At 41.3% G+C, this 22,954-nt stretch overlaps 1 protein-coding gene across 19 annotated transcripts in view; it reads left to right on the plus strand.

Annotated features, from left to right (window-relative positions):
* The window catches only part of LOC105017684 (neurexin-3b), a 300,014-nt gene that overhangs the window by 252,916 nt on the left and 24,144 nt on the right, over positions 1 to 22,954 (plus strand). For 17 of the 19 annotated variants that reach the window (XR_002198175.2, XR_002198177.2, XR_002198178.2 and 14 more), the window contains 3 exons: positions 12,600 to 12,689; positions 14,204 to 14,313; positions 14,668 to 14,868. Coding sequence is in view for 14 of the 19 variants with exons in the window: in XM_034287715.1 (XP_034143606.1) it covers positions 12,600 to 12,689; positions 14,204 to 14,313; positions 14,668 to 14,868 (401 nt within the window). In the remaining 5 variants the exon portion in view is untranslated. The remainder of the gene's footprint in view (positions 1 to 12,599; positions 12,690 to 14,203; positions 14,314 to 14,667; positions 14,869 to 22,954) is intronic. The other 2 variants (XM_020056334.3, XM_020056335.3) reach the window with 1 other exon arrangement.

Raw genomic sequence — 22,954 nt, forward strand, 5'->3', positions numbered from 1 at the left:
AGGGGTGGGCTATATATTTGTTATTTCTTCATCAATTAAGCAGGTAAAAGGTCTGCATTTGCTGTGAACCCACAACAAGCGGTCAAAGGAGCTCTCAATGCAAGTGAAACTGGACATCTTTGGCTGCAAAAAAAAATCAGTCAGAGAGATTGCTGGAGTGGCCAAATCAACAGTTTGGTACATTCTGAGAAAAAGATTATGCTCTGTTGAGATCTGCAACACAGAAAAGCTTGGACGTCCATTGAAGACAACAGTGGTAGATGATCGTAGGATCCTTTCCATGGTAAAGAAAAACCCCTTCACAACATCCAGCCAAGTGAAGAACACTCTCCAGGAGGTAGGCATATCATTATCCAAGTCTACCATGAAGAAAATACTTCACAAGAGCAAATACAGAGGGTTCACCACAAGGTGCAAACCATTCATAAGCCTCAAGAATAGAAAGGCCAGATTTAGCCAAAAAACATCTCAAAAAGCCCACCCAGTTCTGGAAAAGCATTCTTTGGACAGATGAAACTAAGATCAACCTGTACCAGAATGATAGGAAGAAAAAAGTATAGTGAAGGTTTGGAACGGCTCATGATCCGAAGCATATCACATCATCTGTAAAACACAGAGGAGGCAGTGTGATGGCATGGGCATGCATGGCTTCAAATGGCACTGGGTCACTAGTGTTTATTGATGATGTGACAGAAGACAGAAGTAGCCAGATGAATACTGAAGTGTATAGGGATATATTGTCTGCTCACATTCAGCCAAATTCAGCGACATTGATTGGACCTTGCTTCACTTTACAGATGGACAATGGTGAAAGCAATCCAGGGTTATTTTAATGCAAAGAAGTGGAATATTCTGCAATGGCCGAGTCAATTACCTGATCTCAACTCAATCGAGCATGCATTTCACTTGCTGGAGACAAAACTTAAGACAGAAAGACCCACGAACAAGCAAAAACTGAAGACAGCTGCCATAAAGGCCTGGAAAAATATATTATTTAAGATTGTGTTAATTTGTCTAATTACATTTGAGAACCTGAAATAAGGGAACTGTGTATGAAAATGGTTGCAATTCCTAAACGTGTAATAGAATATTTTTGTTCAACCCCTTGAATTAAAGCTGCAAGTCTGCTCTCCAATTGCATCTCGCGGTTGTTTCATTTCAGATCCATTGCGGTGGCGTACAGAGACAAAAATACGAAAATCGTGTCGGTGTCCAGATTTTTCTTGACCTTACTGTATGTCAAATATTTGAGTTCTATGGCGGTTAATCAATTTAAACTGAAATAATTATTGCCTAAGAAGATATTAGTGACACTCACCGTTGTACAAGACTGTCTGGTTCTTGGTTGGCAATGCTTCCCAGGTCCTCTTAGTCCTCTCACTGTTGAGAGACATATTTTAGGTCAGCAGCTTAATCAAAACTAGCTGCACTTTGTGATACTCATCAATGTCTGCTTTCTACATGCAGTGAATGATCTGATCAAGACTAACCCAAAAAGTTGTTAAACACTTGGTAATAACTTTTTCTGTTTGCCCACAATTCCAAAGCAGAGAGAATTTTGTCATTTTATCCATGAATTCTTCCATGTGATATGTCAAGTACATTTCTATTCAATCTGCATAGCTTTGTCAAGGGAAGAGATCGAATATGTGCTACGTTCCTTTTTGGAGTATTGTAATTCAACAATGATAGATTTTTGTATTTTTATTTTTTGCCCCCTCGCTTTTAAAGGCATTGTCATTCCGTGAGTAATTACAGGTTAGGTCGCACCCTCATCGTATGCCTCCCGCGCCCTCTCTGAATGCGTAATGTTGAAGACCTGAGTGCACTGGTGTGTGTGTTTCTATTGAAAGCTGCTCCTGGCCCAATAAACACTTATCCACATCTGGTTGTGGCCTCGTCACGCTGTGTACATGGCCGACTGGTAATAGGGAACAGAAGAGGGATTTGACTAGTCAGTCAATGCTTCATACTGACAGCCTTGAGGTGTAAACACTGGACTTCTCACCAGAGGGAAAGGCTCCAAAAGGTAGACAAACAGACGCATCTGATATTTTCAAATGACAATTACTGTAAATGACGGAATAGGAATTCATTTCTTATCTATTATCTATTTTGATTCTGTTTATCAGAGCAGATTAATTGCCATTAGAATGAACAAAACAGACAAATCATTGACTTGAAAGGGGACTTCATTGCCTATATGCTTTATATGCATTCGCCCTATCCCTCTAGAAGGGTGGAGCTAGAATGTATCAAAAGCATCACCATCAAGGTAAATGCTTACAGTCAAAAGCCAGTCTAATGTTTCAGACCCCTGTCCCTGCTGTCAGGGCAACTGCTGTCTAACAGAACCTGAGTTTGTTATCCAATGATCCAGTCTGAAATCCCATGATCCTTCAGTGCGCTTTGTCTAGCTGCCAGACGTTTTAGGGTGACATCCAGCCAGGCATGATGGGAGCTGGAGCAATGTAAAGCCCAAAGAGGGGGGGGGGGGGGGTGAAGGGAGAGAGAGGGAGATGGAGCGAAAGAAGAGCATTAAAGAAGAAAGAAAAAATAGGAATGGAGAGCTAGAGCTATGTGTTCTATTCTGACTCAGTCATCCATACTACAATGTGCCCCCCACAACAGAATACAGTTCTCTTGCTCTCTTTTTATGAGTTTGATCTCTCATTTTGCTTAACCCCTTTCCCTACTCCTCAAACGTCTGTCTGTTCTAGTCTGTACTGAAACAGGGTGCATTTAAAGCATTTTAAATCAGATGGAGGGTTGTTTTCTCTTTCACTATGCAGTGCTGTCTCACAGAAAGGGAAGGGCAGACCATGCCTTACAGTGAGGGAGATAAATACTCATGTAACCTACTGGTCAAATGTGATTATCTCAAACTCAGTCTCTCACGCTCCCCTATATGTCTAAAAGTCTTTCCCCACTCCATAATGCAGTAACAGAAAGAAAAGAGATTAGCAGCTCTATTAGCCTATTTTTAACATCAAGTAAAGCAGACCTGAGTAGTAACTCCCCGGCCCCTGTCCACAGCACCTAGCACCCCTTGACACCCCTCTGCTAACCCCTCAACGCTCAATCCAGCCTGCTCCAATCTCAGCAGCATGGCTGTACAGTATGTTGCATTCAGCTCATCATCTGAGTCTTCCTCGCTGCCATTTCTACAAATTAACACCTAATCAACCATAACCAGAGCCCTGTATGGACTGAGAGAAAGAGAGAGAGAGAGAGATGGAGGAGGAGAAGAGAGGGAGGCCTGCCTCGCTCTCGGTTGCCTCTGGTCTTCCTTTGAAGCGTGCAGAGACCTCAGGCCAGGGCCTGAGTGATGAATGATGAATGCTCTACTGTCTCAGTCTGTCTGAGAGGAGGACACCGAAGAGGTGGAAGAGCAGCCTGAGATAGAGAGGAGAAGAGCGGGGAGGGGAAGAGGTGAAGGGAGTAGAGGGTGATGGAGAGAGAGACGGTGGTAAGAGATATAGCCAGGGTCTGATCCAATAGGACAGTGCGGTGTAGCTGACAGGCTGCCGGTGATGGACGGGGTGTTGGTGGGTGTGCGTAGGACGGATATAACCTGGGGGTTCTGGGCAGGACGGACTGAGAGGGAGGGTATTGATTCCTCTCCACATGCTGAGATGGAGGCTTAGCAGTTGTCACGGTAGCCACTTTCACGCTGTTGGTTCACCCTTGGCATCATGGGATGGAACCCTGCCGGGCTTCTTGGTGAGCCTGCAGCCCAGTGAAACGCACTATGCCAACGTTTAGGAGGAAGAATTGGAAACATGGTTATGAACACATATGCCCGCCCCCCTTACACACACACACACACACACACACACACACAAACACAACACATCAGGTGGTGTCCTACTTCCATGGTTGTTAAGGACAGGGTATATGGTCCGACCATTACTAATTTGCAGCTTGTTCAACTCCAGTGCAGCAAAGTGGTCCTAGAGAAAGGTTTTCTATCGATTCCAAAGCTGTCAGACACACTGGCATGGCCATAGGTGCACCAGTCAAAAGAAAAGTTAAACTTGGGTTGAAAATATTGTTACTGTACATATGATTTCTGTTCACTCAAGGTCACTGACTGCTAGCATCACCTTTAATGATTTGAAAGCAACTCTACACCTAGCTAGCCAAACTAGTCCTACAAAGTGGTATCAGTTCAATAAACTTGAAAGCAGAGAGATGCATGAGTCTGTGCCTGATTCAAGGGGAATGTTAATCTTGGGTTGAAAACATTCTCTATTGATAAAGGTAACTGTCCACCTTTAATGATTTGAGGCCTCTATTTTTGGCTTTTCAGGCAGAGCTGGTATCTAACGCACATTTGTATTCAATTCCAACCAGTAACGGTGTGCTACTGTTTTGAAACTACTGAATCAAGATTTGGAAATGTACCTGTCAGCAGCTAATAGGAATGCAAATTTCAGGGTGTGTTGGTAGAGGAATTTAAGACTAGTCAAATGCTATTTTCTTATAACCCAATTTACCAAAAAGTTGGCATGCTGGGAAAAATGCAAATAAAACAGAATGCAGTGATGTGCAAATGATGTATCCTTGTCTTTAATTGAAAATAGTACAAAGACAAAATATTACGTGTGGAAACTGGGAAATGTCATTGTTTTGGGAAAATACATGCCCATTTTGACTTTGTTGCCAGCAACACATTTAAAGACATTTTGAGACGGGGGCATGTTTACCACTTTGTTGCATCACTTCTTTTAACAACGCTCTGTGTTTGGAAACTGAAAAGAACAATTGCTGTATTTTTTAAAGTGAATTGTATTCCCATTCTTTCTTGATATAGGATTTCAACAACTCTGGGTCTCCTTTTTTCAGGGTCGTATTTTTTGTTTCATAATGTGCCAAAGGTTTTCAATGGGTGACCGGTCTGGACTGCAGGCCAGTTTAGCACCCAGACTCTTTTACTATAAAGCCATGCTGTTGTAATACGTGCCAAATATGGTTTGGCATAAGCAAGGCCTTCCCTGAAAAAGTCGTTGTCTGGATGGCAGCATATGTTGCTCCAAAGCCTGTAAATATTGTTCAGCATTAATGGTGCCTTCACAGATGTGCAAGTCACCCATGCCATGTGCACTAATGCACCCCCATACCATCACAGACGCTGGCTTTTGAACTTGTGCACTGATAACAAGCCGGATAGTCCCTCTTTTATACCCAATAATGTTACTGACCTGTTGCTAATTAAACTAATTAGTTGTGAGATTTTCCACCAGGTTTTTTTATTTAGCATTTGTGATGGAAATTCCACCAAATAGAACCCTATTCATTAATACATCAGTTCAGTAAAATTCCGTAACACATTATACAACCTATCCAGTCTTTTCTTGGCCCTGTCCCAAAATTTTGAAAACTTGTTGCTGTAATGAATGCACACACAGAAGGATAGATGGATCCAAGTGCAGAGCGCAGGACGTTTATTTGGTATTTGCAAAAGTATATCAAGTCAAAGGGCAGGCAGAAGGTTGGTAACCGGGTATCAATGTAGACCAGAAGCACAGAAGGGGATAATCTAGAGAGGTCAGACAGGCAGGCAAGGGTCGGGATACCAAAATAGACTTTCAAATACTAAGACAAATAGACTTTCAAATACTAAGAGAATGCTCAGAGAATCAGGCTCAGTAGAGTTACTAACAATACCTCACAAGGACAGGGTGTGAATGACCAGGCTATATAGTGGCTGCCAGGGGAAGAAGGAGAGCACAGGTGAGTGGTATTCACATGATTAGTATTCAGGTGATTGGGATCTGCTGTGAGGGGTGCGTTCACCAGCCTGGTTGGACGGTCGAGGACGGTCCTCATTTGATATATTGCTTTTGTACTATTTTCTATTGAACATAGGGTTTAAATGATTTTCCCAGCATTGCATAATTTTTTGGGAAACAGAGTTGTACATCAGTTGATTTTAACCAGCACTAACTGAGGGAAGAGGGTAGCAAAGTACTGACACCATGATGTGAGATAATGTCCAAAAGTGTTTTTTATGCTAGGAATGTTCAGGATACAGTACATATTTAGCTGTTAAGCACACTGACTCACTCTCAGACTTACATTGCTGGCATGTGCGCTAAGAATTTTTTTTGTATTTGGTTTGTTAAAACAGAGCCTATCGTGTCATTCTATACTGTGTCTAAGAATAGCTAGTTACAGAAACAAGGTTGTCTGATTGTCTTATGGACAGGTCAGCACTGTAATCCTGTTTAACAACGTGGCGCAGAGGTCTGAGTCACCGCCTTGCAGTACAGCCATATAATTGGAGTTTGAAACCTGGTTACCGACTTTGCCTGGGTGTCCCGCAGAGGACTGCACAAATTGGCTCGGGCACTGCCTGGGGTGGAAGAGTGGGTGTCGGAATGGGTTGTAGGAGGTGGAGTATATGCCTGCTTAATCGTGGCTTTTTGCTCTCCTCCAGCGCATATGTGCCAGACAATACTTCTTGGTTGACCATGCAGTGTGAAAAGAAGCAGAGCAGCTTGTTAGGGGACACTTCTTGAATTTTGACTGTTGGGCCAAGGCCATAATGGTGAGTGGAGATAAATGGGGTCAAATTTGAAGAAATTAGATATAAAAATAGAATTGTTAATGCTATATAATTACTAAGAAGAATGTTTCTACTTGCATCTTAGCTGTAGGCAGACTCTCAACACATACAGTGCTGCTTGAAAGTATGTGAACCTCATGTGTAATTCAAAAAAAATAATTGCATTGCCATGGAACTTTTATTTCATCTTTTCTTATCTGACATCACAGATTTATAGTTATCTATTTAATTTGTTGGATTAGAGGAAATCATGCGTGCAGCAGAATCTTTTAAAATGTTTTGGGTACCAAATGAACAATAAGGAGGGTTCATTAGGAAAGAATTTGGGCAGGATTCTGATGACTAGAGACAACCTGGTCTGTTTGCTGTCACCCATACAGATGAATGCGAAACACATTGCAGAGAGGAAAGGAGATCTCAGAGAACATCAGGAAAAGAGTAGTGAGAGCACATCTGTCTAAGGAAGGCTATAAAACCATCTAAAAAAGATTGGAGCTCCATCAGTCTACTGTGAGGCAAATCATTAACGAATGGAGAGAATTTAACATGACAGCAACTCATCCCTACCAAAATATCCCCAAGGGCCCTGAGAAAAAGCAGGTAAATGCCAACCCAAACATAACATCTGGAGATTTGCAGACTTGTCTTGCTGCATCTCAGGTCACTGTGCTTCAACAATAGGAAGAACACTGGATTAAAATCATGGGAGGGTTGCTAGGAAGAAGACCTAGCCGAATGCACATCATTAAGGGAACCATGAATTCTGAGGTACACCAGGAGATTCTTAAACAGAACAACAGGCCATTAGACAAGGAGCCAAAAATGGGTTTTCCAACAAGGCAATGACCCAAAGTATTCAAGCATATCTATCAAAGAATGAGAAAGATTATTTTGTGTTTTGGATTGGCTGAGTCAAAGTCCTGACCTTAATCCAATCGCGATGCTTTGGCAGGAACTGAAATGGGTAGTACCCCAAACATCCCTCAAACCTCAGTTAATTGCTGAGTTCTGTAAAGAGTGAAAAATCCCTCAAAAAAAGATACTGATACTGAGTGGCTTAGTGGCTATAAGAGATATTTACTCAGAGTTATCACTGCTAATAGAAGTGCCACAAGCTATTTAATGAAGGGGTTCACATACAGTTGTGCTTTAAAACGTTGCATACCTCTGAAGACTTGGTAATATGTATATGTACCATTTGTGAAGAAAACACATGCCTTTTATTTCTTATGGGATTCACATTCAACTGTAGGTCGTAACAAATCATAAGACAAAACATGGCAACAAAGAAAGAAATTAACTGACCCCTGTTCAAAAGTCTGCATACACTTAGTTCTGAATACTGTGTATTGCCCCCTTTAGCATCAATGACAGCATGCACACCCCCCATAAATCAGTGAACCACCATCATGCTCCACAGTGGGGATGGTATTCTGTCCACTAAAGGCTTCATGACCCCTCTCCAAACATAACGCTTATGGTTGTGACAATAAAGCTCTATTTTGGTCTCATCACTCAAGATTACAGTGTGCCAGAAGCTGTGAATCTTGGCAAGGTGTCGTTGATATTGTAACCAGGCTTTTTTGTGGCATTGGCGCAGTAAAGGCTTCTTTCTGGTAACTCGACCATGCAGCTCATTTTTGACTTTGACTCTTTTTGACTATTGACTATTGCAATTTAAATAGCCACAGGTGTGGGAAATGTACGTTTAATTGCCATTTTCACCTGTGTGTTTCACCTTGTGCATCTGTAACAAGGCCAAACAATCAAGGGTATGTCAACTTTTGATCAGGGCCATTTCAGTGATTTCTGTTATCATTATGATTTAAAAAGGAGCCAACAGCTGTGATAATAAATGGCATCATATGATCACTATCCTTAAATAAAAGACAGTTTTTCTGCATGATCTGTCACGGTTTCAAAAATCAATGCAACATTTTCTCTATTTCTGCCACGGTATGCAAACTTATGAGCACAACTGTATTTTTGCACACAAGAAATCTGAGTTCTTGGTAAGTAAACAAAGAAAATATATATGTTTTGGTTTGTGTCCTTTATTTGGAATGTCTTTATTATTAATTGTGGTTTAGAAAAGGATTTCCTGTTTCTCTGAATATTTTAAACAAAAGATAATGACCATGCCTGTAGGGTTCACAAACTTTCAAGCAGCACTGTAACCACACTAATCGATGTGACAATAGAACAGGGAGACAGAGGGAGAGAGGGAGGGAGGCAAGAAAGAGAGAACAACTGAAAGAACTGGCCTAGTCGGTATTGGGGATGCATCCTTCTTTATGCTCCTGGAGACATTCCCTTACACCCCCCATCCAACCCCCCCCCCCCCCCCCCCCAAACGGTCGAGCAGCCTCTGTCTGTCCAGGGAAGGCTTCTGCCTCTCGGTCCCAGTCTCCACCCCCCGTCCGGATCAAAGGCGCTGAGAAGGCTGCTGTGTGCTTAATAACTCCAACCAAGGCTGGCTACATGTAAGCCATGCTGTCTCCGGTTCCCCTACCCTAACCCACATCTCCTGCACCCCTCCTACCCCCACACACGGCCACTCTCCCTCTCAGCGCTCGTTAACCTGAACACTTTGAAGGCTGGCTTTTTTCTTCTTTTTTTTTTTTTTTACTTTCTCTTTGGTCTGAAAATAAAAACTAAAAGCAAGGAAGGAAGGAGAGGAAGAAAGGAAGAGAGTGAGAGACCCCTCAAACAGCCATCAGCCACATCAGTGTGTTCTGTGCTTGGCTCCGTTTCCCACTGACGTCATACAGTTTGGGGGGGTATGTGACTGAGAAAAGAGGGGTCCCCTTGTGGAACTCAAACGTGTTGTAACATATTCAGGATTTATCTTCAGAGCGTTTTAGTTAGCGGGCGGCTGCAACTTATTATTAAGAGATGTGTAAAGTATATTCAACACATTCATGCTTTTGAAGTCTTGCACTTCCAATTTGGTCTCCAAAACATTGCAGTCAATATATTATTAATTTCCCCTTACACGAAACAGTGTCAGAGTATCTTTGTTTCTCCTCAACATTGTCATCGAGGGAGTGATATAATTTCACGTCGTACATTATTTATTACAAACTCAACAGACGTCTCTAGTAGCTTTGACTGTTGAAAAGCATTGCCATATAATCTCAACTCCCCATAGTGCAAGTGATAACATAAGGCTAAAATTGTGTAGGTGACAACATATTGTTATTTTAATGCCCATGATGGAATTTTACAGGACATTGCATATCCTCTATATGTTGGTGTATCATAATAAACTGTGTACATACAGTGGGGAGAACAAGTATTTGATACACTGCTGACTTTGCACGTTTTCCTGCTTACAAAGCATGTAGAGGTCTGTCATTTTTTATCATAGGTACACTTCAACTGTGAGAGATGAAATCTAAAACAAAAATCCAGAAAATCACATTGTATGATTTTTTAATAATTAATTAGCATTTTATTGCATGACATAAGTATTTGATCACCTACCAACCAGTAAGAATTCCGGCTCTCACAGACCTGTTAGTTTTTCTTTAAGACGACCTCCTGTTCTCCACTCATTACCTGTATTAACTGCACCTGTTTGAAATTGTTACCTGTATAAAAGACACCTGTCCACACACTCAATCAAACAGACTCCAACGTCTCCACAATGCCCAAGACCAGCGAGCTGTGTAAGGACATCAGGGATAAAACTGTAGACCTGCACAAGGCTGGGATGGGCTACAGGACAATAGGCAATCAGCTTGGTGAGGCAACAACTGTTGGCGCAATTATTAGAAAATGGAATAAGTTCAAGATGATGGTCAATCTCCCTCGGTCTGGGGCTCCATGCAAGATCTCACCTCGTGGGGCATCAATGATCATGAGGAACGTGAAGGATCAGCCCAGAACTACACGGCAGGACCTGGTCAATGACCTGAAGAGAGCTGGGACCACAGTCTCAAAGAAAACCATTAGTAACACATTACGCCGTCATGGATTAAAATCCTGCAGCGCACGCAAGGTCCCCCTGCTCAAGCCAGGGCATGTCCAGGCCCGTCTGAATTTTGCCAATGACCATCTGGATGATCCAGAGGAGGAATGGGAGAAGGTCATGTGGTCTGATGAGACAAAAATAGAGCTTTTTGGTCTAAACTCAACATGCCGTGTGTGGAGGAAGAAAAAGGATGAGTACAACCCCAAGAACACAATCCCAACCGTGAAGCATGGAGGTGGAAACATCATTCTTTGGGGATGCTTTTCTGCAAAGGGGACAGGACGACTGCACCGTATTGAGGGGAGGATGGATGGGGCCATGTATCGCGAGATCTTGGCCAACAACCACCTTCCCTCAGTAAGAGCATTGAAGATGGGTCGTGGCTGGGTCTTCCAGAATGACAGCGACCCGAAACACACAGTCAGGGCAACTAAGGAGTGGCTCCGTAAGAAGCATCTCAAGGTCCTGGAGTGGCCTAGCCAGTCTCCAGACCTGAACCTAATAGAAAATCTTTGGAGGGAGCTGAAAGTCCGTATTGCCCAGTGACAGCCCTGAAACTTGAAGGATCTGGAGAAGGTCTGTGTGGAGGAGTGGGCCAAAATCCCTGCTGCAGTGTGTGCAAACCTGTTCAAGAACTACAGGAAACGTATGAACAAATAATTATGTCATGCAATAAAATGCAAATGAATTACTTAAAAATCATACAATTTGATTTTCTAGATTTTTGTTTTACATTCTGTCACTCACAGTTGAAGAGTACCTCTGATACAATTACAGACTTCTACATGCTTTGTAAGTGGAAAACCTGCAAATTCGGCAGTGTATCAAATACTTGTTCTCCTCACTGTATGTATAAAAGTAGAGATTTCTGTACAGTAAAATCACTTCTCTCTCTCCCTCTCTCTATGTATTTATTTCTCTTCTCCTCTTTGCCTCTGTTTGATGTCAATTTCTATCTGCTATATGTGTGGTGTTTGTGTCTGTATTTCTCATTAAATAGTTATTCCTTAGTGATCTCTGCTTTCAGTCAGTGCAGCCTAACTAAGCCATTCTATGCTATGACTGTTATACCACACAACCAACCACACACAAACACACTTCCTCATGGAATGTTTTGCAGAATAACCTCAAGTTAATTGTTCAGTGCCTTGGAATGCTAGATATTGTTTTCATAACTGTGTTTTTCATATTTGTATGTTTTTTGTATGTTTGTATTTTTAACACAGCCGCATTCTGACTCTCTATAAATAAAGGTTATATAAAAAATGTAACCCTCTGGTAATAACATATTCTGTATGCCATGTTCCCCCAAATCTCTGTTATGTGGGATGTGATTGTCTTCCAACAGGTTGGCTCCATATATCACGTCTTTTATTTCACTACCTCCCTTCCCTGGAGTTTTGCTAAATTGACCTGGTCCTTGGCCCTTGAAATGGAAGAGCAGGGTTAGGTGTTATTATATCCTTCATATCCTTATATCCTGCTCTACAGATGGTCTTGGGAGAGGTCAGGTGTGCTCTGTGAAGCAGTACAGGGAACAGGTGATGTCCAGTGGGAACACTAAATGTGAATCATCTCTCATGTAGTGAATGCTTCTTAGAGTTTACCTGTTTTATAATAATATATTTTCCCTTCTCATCTAGTAAGGTTTGATGAATACAGGTGTTATTGCTTAACAAAAATGCATGCTCACATCTATAAACCAACGGATGAATTATGTCTTGCTCAAAGACAATGTATTATCTTTTTGTGTTCTGGTGTCATGGGCAGGTTTTTACTGAACTGTGGTCTGAATTGTTATTGGAAACCAAGCTTTGCTTAAGTTCACCACTGACTGTCCAATTTGCAAAAAAAATCGTTTTTACTAAGTTATCTAAATTAAACCTACAACTAAACATTTATATTGAAATTCCTCTTAACAATTTCTAACTACACCTCATAAACAAGGCTAAAGAACCTTTCTAAATCGCTGTCTAAATGTGAATGATGACTGTTTCACAGTTGCCTTTGCCGACTGTTTTAAGCTGTTCTCTAAACTTTCAAACTTTAAAGGATCAAGCGACGTTGAACGCTATCAAATGGCTAATAAGAAAATCCCATTCAATTATAAGAGGCCGGTAGAAGATTGGCTACAGGAGAAAGGTAAACCTTTTACCAGATCTTCTACATTGTTCAAGAATGCTTTTTTTCTTTTCTTGTCATGTCACTGGCTTGTTTCCCCTCAAACCCTTTAGTGAAAACTATTCCTTTTTAAACCCTATAAACCATAACTAAACTAAAATTACTGTCAGTTTTATTTTGTTTGTTTTACCGTGCCATTCCCTTATGTCATCATTGTTTTAAATTCCGTGTGAATCATTGACGCTGAAGAGTTAAAGGGACTGGTGTAATCCATAAACAATACATGAACAAATATGACAAACAAATTTCAGTCGTACAGCCAATAGTTGTTAGACAACATGGACTTTGTTTCACAAAACCACTCTTTAGACTGTGAATTGATTGTCTTGCTCAAAGAAAATGTGTTATCTGAGGTAAAATTGAACCGAGGGCATATAATTGTCTGAATTATAACATACAGGCTTCTATTGTGTTTGTAGTTAAGATGTAATTTCTGTGATTTTGCTTTGGTGATAGATGTTTAATTAGTGCTTGTTGTTGTCACTCTGCACAGTACCAACATGAGCATCCTGCCCTAAAACAGACTTCAATGAAATAATCCTTCTGGATTGAAATGGTCTGCTTCCATTCCAGACAGTTTTTACTGTTCATTTTCTAGTCGTTAACACACTGTTTATTACAATAAAGGTATGAAAGGGAAAATTGTGCCCTCGATACTTTCTGCTATACTGAATTTCCCACCTAATATCATTATAAACCACATTTAAAGGTCATTGCCTAAACCTGTTAAGATGATTATAAAGTCCCTTTAACAATGTCTAAAAACACAAAGCACAAAGGTTTCTGAAACCATTAGTGTTGCTACATGCATGAATCAACCTTGTATTTATTTTTACGTTACAATGATATGACATTTATTCCCTTGTCATTTCATTCCAAATGTATTTAATTCTAACTGTGAATGTGACCAATGCAATAACCCTGCAGTGCAATGTGTGTGTGTGTGTGTGTGTGTGTGTGTTGAATGGGGGTGTGCAGGTTGGGGTGTTATTGAAATTTGTTTTTTGATTAAGATTCTCCCCTTCATTCGCCAAGTGTTATTTGTATATTTCCTATCAGAACTAAAGCATGAAAAATGTATTTTGACTGCAATGTTGATTTCCTCCTTAATGTTGTTTTCTGTGGAAATAGTGTGCAAGAGGCAATTAGTTACATTTTAACATATCGTATTTTACAAAGTACATTTAAACTAAATCAACTATTTGATTATACTGCCCTTTTCATGGGATTGTAAATGCGCTGTTAATGTAAAAAAGACCAAAACCTTTTCCAATCACACCTTATTGTCTTTTTTTATAAAAACCAACGAACAATTATTCTACCGTCTATCTACATTTCAATAACACCTATAGCTTACACAGTCTTCCAAGAATTAGATTATACTCAGACCGTTGTAGTAGCAACTTAAATGGATTAAGTTCAGCTGAAGTGCATTTTAATGTTGTCCTCCATGCTGTCCCCCCCTTTCCTTTCAGGCCGGCAGCTCACCATCTTCAACACCCAGGCAACAATCTCTATAGGAGGTAACGACCGCAAACGCCCTTACCAGGGCCAGCTGTCTGGCCTCTACTACAACGGCCTCAAGGTATGTAACAACTTGGTTGTTTCCTACATAGTGCTGAAAGTCTGGTCACTTTCCATGAAATGGTGCTAACTTATTCCGGAAAAATTCAGATTTCTGGAAAACATGGGATTTTTAGGGAAGTAACAGTCATTTTCCAAGCCCAGTAATGGGGCTTGTGTGCGTACTCCGCTGAGAACATGTTCTACTTAATATGTACTGTATGTTGCAGTATGAGATGTCTACGGGATTTGTGACATTCAGAACATGGGTAATGTTCAATGTGGATCTACTTACATTTGGACTGTGTGATGTACACTGGGTTAGACAACAGTCCGTTCTCAGTAAACAATAAAGGGTATCCAATTCTATGCCAAGGTCCTCAATATGGCCGCCGAAGGCCACGCCAACATCAAGGTGAACGGGAGCGTGCGTTTGGTGGGGGATGTACCCACCAGTAGGGGTGCTGCCCGCACCACCACCTCTGTTCCACCCGAGATGTCTACTACCTTTATAGAGACCACCACCACACTGTCTACAACCACCACCAGGAAGCAGAGATCCCCTCCAACCATTCAGGTAAGGAGATGGTGAGAGACGTGAGGCGCTGGAGGTTTGTGTGGTGGAAAACGATACATTTGGAATGAGTGATTGTGTGTCAGTATATGTGTGTGTGTTCATGATTTATAGAACATGTTGACAATGAAAAACATTAGGAGGATAGTGAAATAATCTGACCTTGTGGTGACCCTGGTCTTCATGAGACAGAAGAATGTTTCCAGGTTATGGGCACAGTTTGTGTTGTAATTAAGGGTAACTGGTAAGGAGTTAGGGTTAGTTTTAGGTTCAAGATCAGGTTTTTAATGGTAATATATTTTTGTGTCACCACAAGGATTGATTCTTAAAATGAGGGAGAGACCAAGAGAGAAGCAAAACATTCACGGCTACAGCATATTAACTGTTGTAAATATTAACCCAATTAATAGAATAACGTTAATTTGTAAATAGATGACAAGTACCAAGTAGACAGTCAGGTCGTGGAATAATTACCCACATGGTAAATACAGCTGCCTAACACTCACATCAGGGTTATAGCAAGTGCTTTGCTTGCCAGTTTTGGGGCTTTGAGCTCTTACTGCACGGTTTACCAGGACTTGAATATCGTTCTAACTTGACCTGCCATCTAGCCTTGCCTCATGAAGACAGGTATTCTCGCTGTGTTCAAGGTTCTGCAGGGATTTCCTCTTTCTAGACGTTCCAGCTCTATTCCTAGCCTGTCATGTTATCCTTGCGGAGGCTCTCTAGGGGTATGTGCCAAATTCTACCTCCTACCCTTTATAGTGCCCTAATTTTGACCATGGCCCATAGCAATCTAGTGTTCATGTACCCTAGATAATACACTATATCCCTCCTCCATCCCATCAGCCCTTGCCAGGCCATATGACAGTGTTTTGTGAAATGGATCCTGACTATATGCGAGGGAATGTCTCCGGCTGGCCAATGAAGTAATCATGCTGAGTGCTGCGTCGATGGTCACAAGACAAATTGAACTGGCGGTGTACATATTAAAGTCATAACTCTATCCAGATCCATCAAGCACAGAGCAAAGCCACGGACCCCAGCGATTTCATTTCACTCAATGCACCTTTAAAGAGATTGTCCAGTGCTTTAATAATGATGACCTCTCTAGTCTCAAGACTTCCTGAGCAAGTGTCTGACTAGGGGGAGGGGTAAATCCCTTTGAATTCAAAAATCATTATAATACCCCTTTAGATTTGTACTAAGATTTCCATACATATTTGCCAATTGTAGAAGTACTCAGAATGTGACTTTTTGGACCTGAATGTCTGAACATAATAAATGATGATAAAATTTCACCTGTTGAATTCCTCACCATTGATACAATAGTTTTGGGTCTTTAAATGACACGCATCAGAACATAAACTGTCCCGTGTTCACTGGGAGTTGCTGTGATGAAGCAGTGCCTTCCACAAATTGGAATAAATGTAAAACATATTGTATTATTAAATATGTATTTGCAAAATTTGACATGATGACATGAATTGTATGGTGGTATGAAAAATGTGTAACTATAACCATAATGTTTATATAGTTACTTTGATATTTTATGTACCTTAGACCACATTTACTGGCAGAAATAGTGAAATCTTGGCATTGATTTTGAAAATATGACTGATCATGCTAAAAAAACATTATTTTATTTAAGGATAGTGATCGTATGAAGCCATTTATTATCACATAGTTGTTTAGCTCCTTTTTAAATCATAATGATAACGGAAATCACCCAAATGGCCCTGATCAAAAGTTTACATACCCTTGAATGTTTGGCCTTGTTGCAGATGCACAAGGTGAAACACACATACACAGGTGAAAATAGCAATTAAAGGTGAATTTCGCACATCTGTGGCTGGAGTGGCCATCACTGTCTCCTGACCTTAATATCATCGAGCCACTGTGGGGAAATCTCAAACATGCGGTTCATGCAAGACGACCAAAGACTTTGCATTACCTGGAGGCATTTTGCCAAGACGAATGGGCAGCTATACCACCTGCAATAATTTGGGGCCTCATAGGCAACTATTACAAAAGACTGCACGCTGTCTATGATGCTAAAGGGGGCAATGCACAGTATTAAGAACTACGGGTAGACAGACTTTTTTCTTTGTTGCCATGTTTTTATGACCTATAGTTGAATGTGAATCCCATAAGAAATAAAAGACATGTTTTGCCTGCTCACTCATGTTTTCTTTACAAATGGTACATACATAACCAATTCTCAAAGGGTATGCAAACTTTTGAGCACAACTGTAGCAAAAAATTTACAAATCGTTTTTAGTTTTAAATAGGCAAAATGTATCTATTTTCTTGCTTATGATGAACAAAACAGGCAAATATATTATAAGACCATGAGAGGCTGATGATTAACAAAATAATTCCCAAAATTAATGTTTATTATTATTTTTTTATAATAACATTTTAAAATGACCAATTATTATTACATTTGTGGTGTTATGTGTCAAAATTGACAGCATGTACTTTCCTATGAAAAAATCTTTATTTTGGTCAGTCATACAACATGATTTATGAACAAGTGTCATCTCCGACAAGGTGTGCGTATGTGTGCACGTGTGTTTGTGTGTGTGCATGTGTGCGCGCGCGTCTGTGTATTTATGTATGCATGTATGTGTTCTTGTTATTATGTATGACGGGCAGCATGTGAGTGTGTGGATGTGTGTCCTGCAAATGTATTTCTGACATTTGTGGCAAATGAAGCTGTCCTTGTGAGGGCAGCACTGGCATCTCGTCCTCGGATTTCCAGCAGGCACAGTTCGATGAATAGGTACGGTTACATCCTTGCCTTGAAGCTGCATTACCACGTTGGCGGAGGCAGGGGTTCAGGGTAAACGTCGCTGTTGTTCAGTTTGAGGGCTCACCAGAGATCTTCCTAGTTCCTCCAGAAAGGTCCTGTATGGCTTTGCAGTGTTCCACCCAGAATTAATGTCAGTCCACACTATAAACGCACAGTAAGACAAATCATCCAGGATGTTGTAAACGACAACCATTGGCCACCTTGCTGTCATCTGTTTGCAGGTGTAGGTGCCAGTGACCTTGTCCAACTTAACTCCTTTGTTTTATTGTAATCCAGAATAAATCCTGCGTGTGTGCTCATCTTCATCACATTTTTGTTCGTCTTGGGGCAGTATTACACAACTGCGGTGCCTTCAGTAAAGGCAAACTTTGAGGAGACCGTGAGAAAGCTCCAGTCTATATATTTCTATAAAGCTGGGGGACAGAAGATGTGTGTGTGTGTGTGTGTGTGTGTGTGTGTGAGTGAAAGAGAGAGTGGGGGTGTGCGCGTGGGATCATATTTGCTGTGTGCCATTCTACAGTTGAATTCAAGTCAATGTGCTTTCTTGGCATGAAACTTCATTTTAATATTATTACACAATATAATTGTACTATTATTATAGGACTTCATTACTATTATTTTGTTTTTGTTTGTATTGTTGTTATTCACGATGGTTTGGTTACATTTACTATGTATTTCTCTGCATGAACAACCCATAATTACTACCGGCTCAAACACCACGGATGTTACTTCTTTTTTATAGGCATTTAAAAAAGACAAATGGTCAAACTGTGTTTCAGGGCATTCAGTAGGACCTTGTTGAGGATGTAATGTTTTGATCAGAAATAATCAGAAATAATATAAGGTAGGTTGCACACATCTAAACTTGAAAACAGGTCAAATTTGACCCCAAAACAATAGGAGGGATATATATATATATATATATATGAACGGTGTGTTTCAAATCTAAAGGGTTACAATAAGCTCTGCAGCCCGATAAATAGTTTCTCCCCACATTCAGCAAGCCTCCTCTACTACAGCAGCCAAGCATTTATCCAGTTGGGTCAAGGTTCTGAGAGCTCTGGTGTCTCTGTTAGAGGATTGTCATCATCATCATTGATCTCTAAAAAGTCAAGCTCCTTTATATGTAGCTTGTCGTCTCTGAATGGATGGCAGCCGATGCCGATGCCATCCTGCCAAATCAGATCCATTTCAACAGTATGTATCTTCTCTCTCCTGGCTGAATGAACAAGGTCACTGCGGAAAACATTGGCCATATTATTGGAGGAAAGTCATTTTCTGTCACAGACTGAGGCTATCTATATCTCCTTACAAGAGGTAGTCAATAAACGACTTCTTCCTATGAATTATATCTTTGAGACCATCTAATGGTAGATTAGAGGCTTGCTGTATTTTGACTGTGATTCTATAGATTACAAAATACAAAACCCACACACACCTCCCAAGCTGATATCGCTTCCGTTTATCTGGCTGATACCACGCATAAAGAATAACAAAATAATAACAAAACAATTTCCGATCTAATCAGGAATAACCCTTCTTCTATGACTACCTTATTTGGGATGACTACCTTTGTTTCTCTAACTGCCCCGGTTTTCCTCCTTTAAGTTTTTATTATTGCCCTCCTCCTCACGTTTGAACTGAACTCTCCTTCGGGGCCCTGGAATGGCTCAGTGGTAAAGTTACTGCGTCATCGTGAGACCGGCGTTAGAACCCTGCTCTGGGTCCCACAGAGGGCAGTGAGATTGGCCCGCACCGTCTGGGTTTGTCAGTAATCAAATACAGTCGCCTTGCCTCCTTGCCTTGTCCTGCTCGAAGCAAATCCTCGTGTTGGCTTGGGCGACTGTGAGTTCAATCAAGGTAGAAAAGAACAAAAGAATATGTTATTCACAAATTGGATATCACAGAATTAGGGTTGAAAAACAAACTGTTTTCCTTGGGGCTTGGTGGGGGGGGGGGGGGGGTGTGGTGTTCCTCAGTTCCCTTGTTGACTATTAGCTGTGGTGTTGGAGCTAAAAGGAGACAGAAACTGTAGAATTTGGCAGATTTCCCAGCCCTTTGGGTAGACAGGGTTAGAAGGGAGTAGTGGAGTCTTGATAGACCCCCGGCTGTGTGAGTGTATTTGAGATCAAGAGAGAGAGAGAGAGTTAGAGAAAGACTGAGAGAGAGGAAGAGACTGAATTTGGGTCTATTTTGGTCAGTCGTTTTCTGACACTCAAGCGCTACATGGCCTTGGTCCCAGGAGGTGTGGAAGTGTTGGATTACATTTCATATGTGGATCAACACTGCTGCAAAGGAAGAGAAGAACAGAAAAGGTTGGGGAAGGGGGGGGTATTGAGCAGACAGACCCTTGGTGAGATCTCTAAGGACTGACAAAGTGGAGAGTCCCTATGGATACAGCTAGGTCAGGCAGGCCGAGGCTAAGCTAATGGCGAAACGGCAGTTTGATTAGCTGAGCATTCCCCGGGCAGGGCGTGTCTTGTCGGGTGGGGCTGGGCTGGGATTGGCTGGTTGAGAGGAAGGATTGAAAACCAACAATAACTAATGATGTGAAAGCTAATCTGTCTTTCCTAGAGGAAGCATGTCCGATCTGCATGAGGGCCACAGCCGCCAAGCACATTAGGGGCATCTGTAGCCTGTAGCCAGAAGAAGGCGATGGTGAACTTGGCCCTCCCGTGTGACACAGTGCCTTGGGCCAGTTGTGATATTGAGTTTGAATCACTGTAACGCCCCCCTCCCACCCTCTGAACCAATCAGTGTCATTTTGTAAACGCCAGAACATACAACAAAACTCGTCCTGAGATAGTGTCTCAGATAGTGTCTGAGATAACATGCGTACATACAAGCTGTCGAAGACAGATCCAGAGTCCCTCCTACAGGTTGATAGAGGGGGGCAATTACACAGAGGAGATACTAGAGAGCTAGCCATAGCTACAAAGAGTTACACACAAGCGGGACACAGTACCTGTGTGTCTATTGGGTTGTTTGTCGAATTATTATGTTTCAGAAACTGGGATCTACAGTGTCAGACATGTGATCTCAAGTAGAGAACCAGTAACTGGGATCTACAGTGTCAGACATGTGATCTCAAGATGAGAACCAGAAACTGGGATCTACAGTGTCAGACATGTGATCTCAAGATGAGAACCAGAAACTGGGATCTACAGTGTAAACAAGGTGATCTCAAGATGAGAACCAGAAACTGGGATCTACAGTGTCAGACATGTGATCTCAAGATGAGAACCAGAAACTGGGATCTGCAGTGTCAGACATGTGATCTCGAGATGAGAACCAGAAACTGGGATCTGCAGTGTCAGACGTGATCTCGAGATGAGAACCAGAAACTGGGATCTGCAGTGTCAGACATGTGATCTTGTGTAAACATTCAGGCTGCCACGTAAGGCAGAGGTCTTCGGGGACACATTAGAAGTTGCAGTCAGACGAGATTTAGTGTACGGTGCTGCTCCACAGCTACTAAGGCAGAGGCCTCCAGCCTGGCTCTGGAGGGAGGAGGGAGGGAAAGGGGGAGGGGAGGGAGGAGGGGAGGGGGCTCTCTCTGCCTAGACGCAATATATACGAAGCTATCAGACTTCAGCGTTTCCCTCCGTTTAGCAGTTTACACTTTCTTTGATCCTTCGCCTCAAAGCAATATGACTAATCCTAATGATTTTTGCTCATACTCCTTATCCCCCCTTCTTTGAGGGAGGAGAGGACAAGGGGAGAGGTTGAGTCATTGTACTGCCATATTCCCCCCTCAGAATGGATTGCACCCCAGTGTTAATCACATAGAGACAGAGAGATATGAATGAGCCTCACACAGTCTTATTAAAAGTACTAGTTGTTTGGCTGTGTGTGGAGGTGTGATCTGTGCATGGGCGTGAGGGATGTATAGGATATTATAATAGCATTGTGTCTGGTTGGGAGGTGGCAAGGGAATCTTCCTCATTTAAGCGATGCACTCTATCATGGGAGAGGAACGTCTCTTTCTCAGTTAACTCCACGTCCCTCAAACACACATGCAGCTCGCACACACACACACACGCGCGCGCGCTGTTTGAGCGTAATTAGGATTGTAGGCCGTAATCTAGTATACCTGAGAGAAGCGGGCCATGGAGCGGGGAGGGTTTGAAAGGAATTTACATTGTTGTCGTCAGTTTGAAATTGCTTTCGTCCATCATCTTCAACTAGCTGGGTTTCCTTTGTTGGCCAGAGGAAAATGAATGCAGGGGAGGAATTGTTGGCAAAATAATTGTCTCTATGTTGCATGCTGAAATGAATTACATAATTAAATTCAGAGAGGTTAATTTCTTGAAGATTGAGTGTTTAATTAACTACAAATTATTTACTACATATTGTTATTGTAGGATTTTAACTTGTTTTAAAGTTGTATTTTAAATTGAAGAAAAAAAGGGGTTTATCTGTAATGGAAAATAATTTTGTTAATAATGCATTATACTGTATATTTCCTTTATGTTTTGATGTGACGCAGCAAAATGTAGTTCAAGATGCATTCTGTGATCTTAAGCGCACCAAATTCTTCTTTTTTATTGAATAGCATAAATCGTCAATAATCATAGTGAATAAGTAGTTAGGGTTTTGTTTTTATTAAAAAGGGACTTCATGGTCGGGGCGTGGCCACAGGAGTGGTAGTAGGCGAGGTCGACCTATCACCCAACAGAACTTACAAAATAAAGAGACCCTCCCTATTTTGCTTATGTTATCTGCAAGAAGCTGATAGAATCTGAGATGTTTGTAATTTTATTAAAGCAAATTTCCTGAATTCTTAATATTTCAGAAGTAGCAGCCTTATGTAATTATACATAACACAAAACTGTTTTGGATATTTTACAGATATCCATATCATATGATATCATTTACATGTAAGTCATTTAGCAGATGGTCTTCTACTCTATAAAGCGGCTTGTTAATGAATAAATTGATGAGTAGATTTCAAGCATAAGCATTCATTGAAATATGTTGATCAAAACAGCTGTAATGTAATTTTAAAGTTTATCTTATGACAGGTTGTTTTGTAATGAATATCACCTAACCAATCCATTCCATACTGTTTAGTTGTCAATGCAGAAATCCAGAGTAGTCTACACATACAAGTCCAGAAGGCTATGCACTGTGAGTAAAATAACCAGATCTAAACACTTGCTGCCATATCTAACCAGGCTTGTTATGTCGGGAAAGTTCCTCATACTATTATTCAAACCATTATTGTTGAAATTGAGCTAGCACCACTTGATTTTTCCACCTAAGCTACATGGT

The sequence above is a fragment of the Esox lucius genome, chromosome 18, assembly GCF_011004845.1.
Source record: "Esox lucius isolate fEsoLuc1 chromosome 18, fEsoLuc1.pri, whole genome shotgun sequence".
NCBI classification, from domain to species: domain Eukaryota; kingdom Metazoa; phylum Chordata; class Actinopteri; order Esociformes; family Esocidae; genus Esox; species Esox lucius.